We start from the raw sequence: 11,999 nt of genomic DNA, 5'->3' as shown, positions 1-11,999 counted from the left end.
ACATTTTGTTTGTTTGTTTGTTTATGCTAATTCACAAGGAAGCTTCGAAAGAATTTCCGAAGACACGCCTGAAAACAAAAAAACATGTGCCGACACTTTATGGTGACAAAACAAAAGCAGTTGCATGAAACATTGACATGCTCTCAGGTGAATTTATTTCTTCCACATCCTGAAAAAAAACTGTAAAACTGAAGAATTGGCACCACATCTGGAATCACAAGTGTTGATAAAACTCCAGAATCAGCTCCACTATCGGATGGGTGGTCTCTTTTCTCAGACTAAAGGTCACTAACTGCTCCGGCTGAAGCAACAAAATCCCTCAGTTCATGTTTTGTTCTCCCCCTCTCTCTTTCTTTTTCGCTCTTTATGGTAACCAAAAGTTGTCTTTGCCGCATTTCACAACAACAGTAAAGAACATTAGCAGAAATAAAACATTTTACAATCTCTTTTAATAAATAATTATACATTCACACAATTTAAGTAAAAGTCATTTGACAAAAAAGTGTCTTGTTTTGTTAAGGTAACTTATTAGTCATATGAACTGTCTTTTACTTACATATAAAAGTCTTGGCAAGTACATCTATTTGAAGGCCTCATAGTGCTGTAGTGGTCAGCGCTTCACTAATCCCGTCTGGGATCAGCTCTAACTAGTCCTTAACTTGGATAAAATGGTTTAGAAGATAGATGGTTGTAAGTCTTTTAAACAGATTAACTTCTATGTTCATGAGTTCATAGCTTGATAAAAAAAAAAAACACACACACAGGTCTTCAAGAGCCACCAAATGCCTGCATGATCCTCAGCTGAAATAAGATTGTTTGTCTGGGCATGCTTCACTGCTTCAGGGTTGTGAATCCATTTTAATTTAGAAAGGACAGTTTAATTCCCAGGATGTCAAATGATCCCAACAGAATAGTTTAAACAATCTAATTTTGGAGTGAGAACCTGAATCCAACGGATATGCTCTGGAATAAGCTCTGGACAGTTAAAATTAAATCTCCCGAGAATCTGTCTGACTGACAGAAGATGTGTTGGAAACATAATCTGTGTTCCTCTTGAGATTATTGCTACAAACAAGAGTTCAGACAGCAAATAACTAACTTTACAAAAAATAAAGTTTTTTTGGACGCCTTAATTATTGCAATCAAGGCTGGATAAGTGTTTCTCAGTGCACCCACTGGCTGGAACAAAAATAACCCTTGATGTTTTGTTGTTGTATGACTGAAATCCATTTCCCATCACCTTAAAAAATGGACTCCGTGTTTACCGAAAACACATGGTGTGAATGTGGAATAACTTGTTCCAGACAGTGCATGTCAGCACAAAAGTACAGTAACGACACACACCCATAAAATTTCAATACCACTCCCTCTATTGTATTTTCTATGGGGCAAACCTTTAAGAGTATTATTTGCAGGTTTTTGGTATGCTCGAGGAACTCTTTTGTAATGGCTTCACACTATTAGCTGTTCTGGTAATTTCACTATTTGTGTGGAGATGTGCGACAAAACAAAGAGTTTGTGAGATAAGTTGTATTGGGTGTGTACTGTAGGTGTGTTACCACAGGGACAGGAGTAGAGCCAGTGTCACATTGCAGAGGGGGTGTGGACTTGTCATGGGCTCTTATAGCCTATTGGCTACGGTATTTCACTGTATTTGGCTGCTGTCACAATGGGAACGAATGAACAGCTTTAGCTTCAAAAATAAAAAGAGAGTCATCAAAATATGAAATTAAACCATAGATAAACAAAGAGACTGAATTCACTAAATAAGCGGCCAATATTACATAAAACAAAGTAAATCCATCATTAGACACTGGCAGTGACAGTCTTAATAACACAGCAGATCAATTAGTCGCGTTAATAATGATAAAATAATTACAATTAGTTTCGCAATGCAATTTGTGTTATTTCAGCACCATGGACACTCCCACGGATTTATCATTAAACAGTGACCTGCTGGAAATCTGGCACCTTCAGCACCATGGTCAGCGCCATGGACGTCACCAATAATTCGCTCAAACCTGCGTCAGACAAAGGTTAAAAAGTACGCAAAGCAGACTAAACCAATGGGGTGGGAAACGACGGACAAAAGGTCAATGACATTCAGTGATGGACGCCAGATAGCCTGCATCATCAAGTTACACATGATCAGCCCGGACAAGTGTACAAGGAACATGTGTGGCCTGTTATGGAATCACCAAGCAGACATGGTGGTCCACAATACAGACAGCAATGAAAACAACACTATGTAAGTACTGCTTTTGGAACCTCTGTCAGTGGTGTATGAATGTGTATGTGAACACAGGCATAATTCTTAATAAAGAGACAGATAATAACTAAACTTGTATCATAGTTTGGGTTTGAAACTTTTATTTTTTTTAATTATACAACATATAATAAAGTAATTGGGCTGACACACTGAATTATTGTTGAAACTGAACAGGAAGTCTTTGCATTCTGCTGTCATTGATGTAACTTCAGTCTTTAATCAACCTTGAATTTGTCAACTACAGCTCCTTCAGTATGTATAAATGTTACCGCCTGTTGTTTTTAATCCTCTCATCAAATCAATCATTGTCATTGAGAGTCAAACAACAAATGAGCCAGTTTGAAGAACATAATGTGGAGAAAATATAGATAGGCGGAGGAAAGGAAAAAAGCCACCAGAAAAATTAACACTTGAGCAATATCAAATGTTTGCGTTTGCAGCATGGGAAGAAAACTTCAGTGCTCAGAGAAAACAGAGAGAATATACAAAATCAACCGGGGATATTTTCACTGTGGACAGCAGTAAAGCTAAGTGCATGAGGACACGTGTGACGGGGAGATCAGTTTACTCATGTCAGTCACTCTGAGTACACCTTTATTTGCCTTTGGAGTCACCCACAAATGGAAATAATAACAGGCAGACAGCTGAGTGAATATTTACTTTGACAGTATTTAATAATATACACTGGAAAATGTTTTTGTCTTTATAATGATAACATTTGGAAGATTAAAAATTTAAAGCTTCCCCGGTAAAACCAAAGAAATGCCCACATTGCACCCAAAAAAACAACAAAAAACTAATTATGAACAGAACAACAACAACTAATAATTACATTTCAAAAATAACTGGTCGACCTGAATAATTAGCAAGATTGTTGTGTTTTGTTTTCCCTTTTCAAAATAATTCAAGAAAAAAATTCAGTGTGAAGCAAATATTCCAGCAATGACAGTCATTCGAGCACAGTGTCACAATTGCATCAATGCATTACAGGTTGTAAGATGTAAATGCATAATTTTTATTTTAAAAGTTTCTTTTTTGCATGACAGTACTACAGGCAGAGGCTTCATTAGCTGAGTTTTTTTTTTCCTTGATTGCAGCATATACATGCCATGGCAATGACGTATGAAATTCAGTTTCAGGATTATTTATGTTTCACTGAGTGTGCTGATTTTTAAATAAAGACCTGGTAAAGGCTGAGCAGGAAGCAGAATAAGAAGTGCAATGAGGATCAATTAATCGCTCAGTAGGTAAAGCATGTAGTGTGTATCTCTGAATGTTGTAAATAAATACAGGTAAAGTGCACCACCAACAAAACTATGGTAAAGGCATTAAAGGGAATTTCCTGTTTCATAGTCCATGTAACAGTCTCATGAAAGCCACTTCAACCGAATCGGACCAGTGGGTGGTCGCTCCAGGGAGGCAGGTTGGAGAGTTTCTGCTCAGTGTCTGCCTCGATGGGCCAGCCCCAGGCCTGGAAGAATCCACACAGATTCATCCCCACAGTCTGCGAGAAGGTCTCTGCATACAGGTTCATTTTTGCGTGCTTATCCTTTGGAATATTGGTCATTTTTTGGTAGGCAGCAAACACCTTTTTGAAGGCGTCCCAGCCAAACTGGCCCTGGAGCTATGGAGAAAGAAAAAAGGTAATTAGGAGGTAATTTAGTACAAGGACACTTTCAGCCTCATTTGATTATTTAAACACATAACGAACTATGTTGTTGTTAAAAAGAGCTGTTGTTTCTACCTGCAAATACGTCTCCAGGGCTGTCCACATCGACCAGTCGCTCAGTTTCCGGCCCCCTTTAACATACCCCTCTATTCGCTTGCTTCGATTTTCTGGCTTCACAGCATTATGAACCTGCATGAAACAAGAGGAAATGAGACGAGCGCCAACCACTGCAGTTTCAGGTTAAGCTTAAGAGAAAAAAGCTTGTTTGGAAATTATGTGTTTTGCACATTCACCTTTTCCCGTTTGAGATTCAGCACCTCCTCGTGCACGTACACTGACCACAAGTTGCACGTGGCCTCCGTGGTGTGTGGCGGGAACTCCCAAGAGCCTCTCTGTTGGTTGTGACCAAGCTCATGGATGGCGCCCCACATGCCTTTAGTCCTGGCACCTTCAACGTTGACCAGCGCAGCTGCAGAGGACTTATGTGTCATGACAGGATAACCTGCATGCATGAACCCTGAGGGGAGAGTGTTGAATGTCAACTTGAGCCTATAAGACGTAATTGTTAATTGACAAACATACCCGAATAAAGCAAAACACAAGTCTAGTGTGCATGGTTATCAAACTGATCAGTCTGTTGTTGAAATGTTTTAATCCACGAGTACTGTGATGAGGCAGACAGAACATCTCGTAATTCAATACCCTTTATACCCCTTGTGCAATCTCTACAGACTGTGGTTAGTGGTGGTTCACTTTGAGTTAGTGTGTGTGTGCACATTTGGGTGACGGCCTTTCTGTGCCCAGCTGGCTGATTGCATGACTTTCTGTCTTATTCTATATTCTAGATAGATCCATAATGATATCAGTAAACATGATTTATCATTATGTATTATACCTACTGATCGAAGCAAATATTATAATTTCATGTATTTTTTGTACCAGCTCAATAAGACATGATTCCTGTCGATATCATGGTGTTACCACGAGTGTTAAAGCTGCTACACCTCATTTTACAAATATTGTTTGGTAATAAGCTGACTAAAAAATATATTCAGAAGACCCTTAACTTCAATGTTCAACACTGGCTTCACAGTATAATAGTTAAGAGGTACTACTGTGTACCATGAGAAATCTGCACATCGGCCACAAAGCGCTCCTTGCGGACAAATTTGTGTGGTACGGCGGCCAGGTCAGCGATGCCCCTCATGATTTCATCCCACAGCAACTGCAGCTTATCGGGGCGGTCCAGGCTGCGAATGACCTCTGACGGTACAGTGAGGATGATGTTCTCAAACTCCAGCTCTGCCCAGGGCGACGGAGCTGTGCGCAGCAGCGCCCACTGCTCTGCCGTCGTCACCCCTGAAATAACAAACGGATTTTAAACTCCCCATCTTATTGTTAAATGCACTGAAAACTACCAAAGTGTTCTGGTGACTCAGCTAACTTAATGATAAGAATAAATATCACCAGTTATACACTGTTCACAGGGAAGCCTGATAAACTGAAATTATTTCACTTAAATTTCAAAGACACCTAACGAGGCTCTCGGCATCTCACCACATTTGTAGTACGGAGCAGGTACTGCCATCTGCACGATGGCTTCTACCCCCTGCACTTGTGTTTTGGGTGGGGCCACCAGGTAGATGAGCCCCCCCCAGAGGTTCCACACCAGCATCATCTCAGAGGAAACAGGAAACCGCTCGTGAACAGATGGTGCTCTTTTCAGCTCGTTCGATTTCAAAGTATCTGTTTGACAGCCTATCTGAATCTGTGGATGGAAAGGAAAGGAAATGAAGTAAAGATGATGGGGACGGAGGCTTTAACGGGATAAAACAGAACTCAATGAAGACATTTGGTTATCAGAAAGACAATAAACTCAATTAGCTGTTTGGTTTGCAAGCTGTACCTTCCATCCCTTATTGACGATCTCCTTTGGTATGGCTATGTAGGTCTTCATACCAGGAGAAAGGTAGAGACCTGAACTGATCCACTCCTCGCCACCTGTAACACACCATCAAACCCAGACAGCATCGCACGTCAGTTCAGAGCACAAATGGGAACCATTCACAAACAAATTTAGTGGTTTCCTCATCATCTAAAACAGGGACATCTGACCTGCCGTGTTGACATCAACTGTGATCTTGTAGTTATAGACCACTGGGAGCAGTGGGTTGTCCTTGATGAGGCAGGGCAGGAGTTCATCGGGATTTTTGCAAACCTTATACAACTCTGTGCCCATATGGAGGAGCACTTGGTCCTTTGCATTCTTAATAGGGCAGCTGTCGCTTACCTGGAATGAGATATGAAAAGAGACATTCCCAGTGGTGCATATCATGACAGCTTCTGCTTTGTTCTAGTGAAAGAAGCACTTTTAAAAAATTCAACACACCTGTGGCATGCCTGACTTTTTGAAGAGGTCGGTGAGTATGGACACCACCTGTGTATAGGAGGAGCAGTCATGCGCCTTCATCCGCAAGTAGGTGGAGCAGTCATGGGAAAGTTTTCTGAGGCAATCCTCCTCGTGCTTGGTAAGTTTTTCTCCCACATTTACATGGCAGGCAAAACGATGCAGGTGGTGGCGGAAATGATACATGTCTTTCAGAGCCTGGCTGGGATTCGGAGCTTTGAATTTACCTCCTTTCAGTGTTGACCCCAACAGGCTCAAGCCCATTTGGTTCAGAACCTTGTTTCCTGAAAAGTATTGAGGAAGAGAGGAATTATTCTACCTTTGCAGTGGGAGCACACAGTTAAATTATACAGACTGTTAGCTAGGCTGATACAGTTCAGGGTTTGTTTGACAGAGATCAGGAGGTTGGTCAATTGGGGTGGTAGATCGCCGGGTAGACCAGTTGGTCAGCAATTTTTTTAAGATGGCCTGTTGATAGGTAGATCATAGGTAGGTAGAAGGGTGGTAGATGGGTAGTCGGGCAGATCAGCTGTCTGGTTGGTAGGGTGATTGGTCGGTTGATATGAAAGGTGTTTGTCGGAAGGTTGGATAATGATTCATTACATAAGTAGGTAGAGGGGTGATACACAAGTAGTTGGGCAAATCAATTACTAGGCTGATTGTTGTCTTAGATGGGCTGATAAGTAACTTGGTAGGTGTAGGTGGGTAGCTTGGTTGGTAGAGGGATGGTTGGTAGGTACTTGGGTCCTTTGTGTAGTAGATAGATTACTCGGTCAGTTAAATTAACAGATTATTCAGATGGAGGTTTGTTTTGTGGGTAGTTAAGTTTTTAGGTTGTTTTCTCAGTAGGAAGTAGCCCGGCAGGTGGGTAAATCAGTTTATGAACCAATTGTTTGAGAGTACATTGATCAAGTCAGTAGCTGACTGATAGAATGGATAGGTTGACTGGTGGGTTAGTTATGCAATAGGCAGGTGGCTTGGTAAGGCAATAGAAGGGTTATTTCAGAACAAAAATATAAGTAGCTATAACTTCAGTGAACTATTTAAATAGGGAACAGGCAAAGTACGTAGAGCTTCTGATATCTGACAATTTGCAAAATCAATGAAAACCTGGTAGACCTTTAAAGGTGTTACTGCTGCAGGACACACTCTTTGATCCTCTGAATATATTCCTGCGTCTAAGTAATAGAATACCCATATATTCCCCTTTTGATGCTCACAGCGCCTGTCTAACACATTAATCAGGCTCAGTTCACACAATGAATTCTCCTTCTGTAGTCGCTGTATAAGCAGCTTACTGGTCACCTCTTGCCTGTGTATCTTTTTCACTGCTGTATTTGCTTTCCTCTCTGAGTCTTTTGTGTTTTGGTACGGTCAGCTGTAATAGACCAGTTGCACCAGTTCAGCCTTTTCAGAAAGCTCTGCTTCTCAAACTGTGCTTCGCCACATTTACAAGGCAGCCACCTGCAATTTTCTCAAAGACTGAAGTGAAAGAATCTTGTTTTTCAAGGTCGGTGTCTCAGTCACACCTCCAGGATCGGTTCACTTCACCTTATGTTTCTCATGTCTCTCTAATGAAGAGCAAGTGGTTAAATTTGGTCTCCATTCATGGCTATGAGGAGCCTCTCAGACAAAATTTACAATACTCTTCCAAGAACAACTTTTGCAAGAATTGAATTGCTTGAATGTCATTCAAACACGGATGTTGTTCATTTTAACCACATAAAAACAACATTGTGTACGGTAAGCGGAACAAACTAGGTATAAGAGTGTGGAGCTAAACTTCTTTCCTATTCAGTTGGATTTTAATCATATAGTTTCTCATCTGTTGAACAGTTTTTGTTTTTTTTTTAAGTTATCTTTTCTTGCACCACTCACAAGTAGTACGAAGAACACGTCTGACATGTGTCATGCTACGCGAGCATTAGATAATATGAAATAAAACTAGATGAGTCATCGTACCTGGAAAATCTACAAGAGGACTTTGGTCTTTGTGCGTCTGTGCCCACCACCAGGCATGTCCACCGACCAGGAGGCCTCCGCCCTCTGCTACGAAGTCAAGGATTTCGTCCGCGTGTTTGTCGATGCTTGATGGACTCACAAACACACTCAGGCCTCGCTTGAAGTCCGTCTTCTCACACTTCAACCCAGAGTGGCCGAGGACTTTGCGGATCTGATCATTCGCAGCGCCGACAACCCCGTTGCGGCCTTCATCCAACCAGAGAAGGGCGTTCTTCCAAAATGGAGCCATTTCCTACAATATTAGTTGATATCATGAGAAAGTCAGTCTCTTTTCATCCCATTGAAGAATTATTTACAGTGCACTGGAAACTACAATCTGGCGATGGTCAAAAGTGTGAACATTTCTTTTCACCCTCGTTAAATAATGATCTAAATCGGGGGTGTGAAGCACATGATAGTTTGGGTGCCATATACTGTACAGTCCAATTTCATCTAGAGTGGGTAAAAAACAGAGCTATAATGACCTTTAAATATGAACTTCAAAGTTTGTCTTTGTTGTTGCAGAGTATACATGATGAAAATGTCTATATTTTCACAAAACCAAACAATTACTACAGAAAATGACCACAATCTTAATATAAAGTCAACTTGAATGATGCCTTCTGGAGCGAAATGCCATAAAAATAACCACATTAAGCATGTTTTTGCCAATTCACCTAGACAGCAAGGGTTTGACGCTATTGATAGTTTGCCCCCAAAGGTCCTCTCAATGAGTCTCAGTGCTGTAAAAAAATTTCTTAAATAATAAAAAAAATCAGTTTTCTTTGAAATCTTTACATGTTTGGTGGTTTGATGGGCTGAACTGGGGCCTGACAGAGAACTGTTTTGGCACACGGGCCTTATGTTTGACACCCCTGATCTAAGCTATGAATGACAATAATGAAAAACAACATGTTCTAAGGATCTCTTCAGCTAAGGATGTTAGCTGTTTTGGAAGAGGAAGCCAGCGCCACTCTGTGGTGGCTCAGGAAAAAATCCATTTTGATCACTAGCTTGAACCTTTCATTTAAGGTGTCAATAGATAGCTTCACTAATTATGCATTTTCAAAAACAATTATTATTCTTATTACCGTCAAGACGTACAGTTTAAATGAAGCTCTACCTCGAGTTTCAGAAGACCTTCATGTGAAGCCACAATGACTCGTCCCTGTCCGTAGTAGCCTCCTGCCAGGAACGCCTGTTTATCGTTTGTGCAGCCGATAGGAAAAGCCAGCGGGCCGTGGACCAGAATCTCGGAAGCTGTTATTCCATTTGGGATGTCAAACTCTGAAATCCCCTGCAGAAGGAACCGTAAGTCGTCCTCAAAATCCTTACCTAGTCTGGATTTTACAGAGGAAAAAGAGAAACCAAAAAGAGAGTTACAACAAAAAAAACAAAAACAAAAACAAACAATTCCCAGTACATTTTTAACTAATTCTTAAAGTTGTAATAGAACAGATAATTATTATTCACAAAGTTTTTTTATCCATTTAATGTAAGTCTTTTAACTATTAGCAATGTCAGCAGGTCTATTAAGAACCATCACATTTATTGTTAGATTCAAGTGTATTTTTGAGTCTGAAAACAGTCAAAATGTAAAATCTGAATCATGCAGTTTTATCACATACTATCAAACTTAGTACAACATTATATGGACATCTTTCTTTTACAAACCTTTCTTTTACAGACAATGTTTATTTTTAGATATAAAGACTGAGTGGTAACTTCAGCATTGACATTGAAACAGTCTATGTGAACTGTCTATCAGAAAAATTGTGACCAGAAAAATGCATCATATCTAAATACACAAAAATGTACCCAAAGGGAGAAATCACTCACACTACAGCCATCCAGGAAGAGGGGATCTGTGGGTAGACAGGCAGGTTCTCTTTCTCAGCTGCATGATCAGAGAAGTAGATCCCTGCAACCCCAGCCACCTTATTCCCGTCAAAATGATGCAGCGTTTTGTCTTTGCCGTGCGCGGAGGCCCAGTGCCAGGCCTGCCCCGCTATCAGCACTCCTCCACCGTCTCTCATAAATGCCACCAGGTCCTTCGGGTTGTTACCCACGCTGTACGCATCCGTCACATACACACCGGCCCCCAGTTTGTCACTGAAGCCCCCCACAACTCCTGCTTGGAATCCAGACTTTTGGAGGTTGTCAGCGACTGCCTTGAGGTTATTGTGCACCCCGACGGAGAGGTTGTTGGAGCCATCACCTCTCAGCCAGGTCACAGCGTTTTTTACTACATCGGGAAAGGAATGCAGGTACCCTTCATGACCCATCACTACAATCCTACCCTTGCCATAAAAGGAGGCCGCCATCAGGACCTGGCCCTGGCTGTTCATCGCTATAGGGAAGGCATGGTCTCCAATCAGCACCAGGTCACAGGGAACAGCGGCCGCTCGTAGATCGAGCTCTCTCAATCCTTTTGTTATCGACAAATAAGCCTCTTCATGTTGGTTTTGGGTGGGTTGATGAGACATGATGGTGTCAGGCCTGTGGGCACAGAAAGTCAAAGATTCAACACTGAGTCCAATATTAAACTCCTGACAATCAAATGAAAACAGAAAGAAGCAAGTGCAGCTCTTTTGTACTAGAAACAAAAGAAACAAACACAGCGGTCACACTTAAGTTCTCAAATCTCTGTAGCACAAAAGCCCCGATTAACAAACAATATTTTGGATTTTACCTGCAAGTTTTCAGCTCTCTTTCTTGCGATGTGAGCAAACTGCCGAACAGCAGCTTTTAGACAGGATACACATTGAGGGCTTAACCCTACAGCACAGATAAATAAAGGAGGAGGACCTGAGGGAGGACATCCCAGTAAGAAAACAACACTACTGTAAAGTAAATAGAGGAGATCATGAACTGCCGTAAAAAGATTGTAGTGAATTAAAAACCCATTCATCACAATAAGCACAGAATACATGTTTGTGAAAACAAGAAAAACATCTTCCTGAACCAGAAAATCCAGTCACTCTGTTGAACTCATTGAAATAGTGCAAAGTGAAGTTAAGATACCATAAAAATAGTTGTATCTAGTTACGTAAATTTTGTTAGAGAGCGGAAAATCATTAAGTCAAATCAACTACGTTTTGATTTAAAAATGTTTACCAGTTTTCTGATATTTTCGCACTGCTCCAGGAATGATGGCATTCTCTCCAGTGTCGCAGAATAACCGGTGTTACAGATTAAGTGGTTTCCCAGTTAAAATGTTACCTGAGATACAGCACCGCCCTTTCAGTGACGCACGACAGTGTGTCTCAACCAGGAAAAACACAATTTTTACCAAACTTTGATGTAAATATGACTAAGCAGCATTCACAAAGATATCCACGAATTCCTGTCGAGTTTTTATCTGTTACTAGCAGCAACAGTGGACGCCAATGGAAGTCGGTCACCAGTTAACAGGGAATCCAGTTTATCCGAAACACCAAGCTATACGTCCCTATGCAACAAAAAAACTCGTATGTTTCGACTCGTAAATAACTTGTATGTCATACCCTTTGAAAATAACTCACCGTTATGAGAAAAGTCCACAAATATACTCCTCAAACGGGCAGGAAGTCTAACAGTGGGTGGTTCGGATAGGAAAGTTAGCCGTAACGCGTTTCTGCACGGATGTATTTTTCTGATGTACCGCGGACAGA

General features: G+C 41.0%; 1 protein-coding gene across 5 annotated transcripts; it reads right to left on the bottom strand.

Annotated features, from left to right (window-relative positions):
* Positions 1-2,370: 2,370 nt before the first annotated feature.
* On the bottom strand, positions 2,371-11,955 carry LOC115400346 (TRPM8 channel-associated factor homolog). Of its 5 annotated transcripts, none has more exons than XM_030108154.1 (13): positions 11,871-11,955; positions 11,039-11,154; positions 10,186-10,845; positions 9,470-9,686; positions 8,308-8,599; positions 6,328-6,629; positions 6,054-6,228; positions 5,845-5,939; positions 5,496-5,706; positions 5,061-5,297; positions 4,232-4,455; positions 4,014-4,127; positions 2,371-3,893 (listed from the first exon to the last, which is right to left on the bottom strand). In XM_030108154.1, exons 3-13 carry the CDS (start codon positions 10,830-10,832, stop codon positions 3,651-3,653), a joined length of 2,757 nt encoding a protein of 918 aa, XP_029964014.1. In that variant the 5' UTR covers positions 10,833-10,845; positions 11,039-11,154; positions 11,871-11,955; the 3' UTR covers positions 2,371-3,650. The 5 variants fall into 5 exon arrangements, with proteins under 5 accessions (XP_029964014.1, XP_029964013.1, XP_029964016.1 ...); XM_030108153.1 differs by lacking the exon at positions 11,871-11,955 and adding an exon at positions 11,464-11,543; XM_030108156.1 differs by lacking the exon at positions 11,871-11,955 and adding an exon at positions 11,464-11,481 and having other exon boundaries at positions 11,039-11,124.
* Between the last annotated feature and the right edge of the window lie 44 nt (positions 11,956-11,999).

The sequence above is a fragment of the Salarias fasciatus genome, chromosome 14 (assembly GCF_902148845.1).
Source record: "Salarias fasciatus chromosome 14, fSalaFa1.1, whole genome shotgun sequence".
Taxonomy (NCBI): domain Eukaryota; kingdom Metazoa; phylum Chordata; class Actinopteri; order Blenniiformes; family Blenniidae; genus Salarias; species Salarias fasciatus.
Note: the sequence above shows the minus strand (reverse complement) of the source record. Positions and strands in the feature narration are given on the sequence as shown.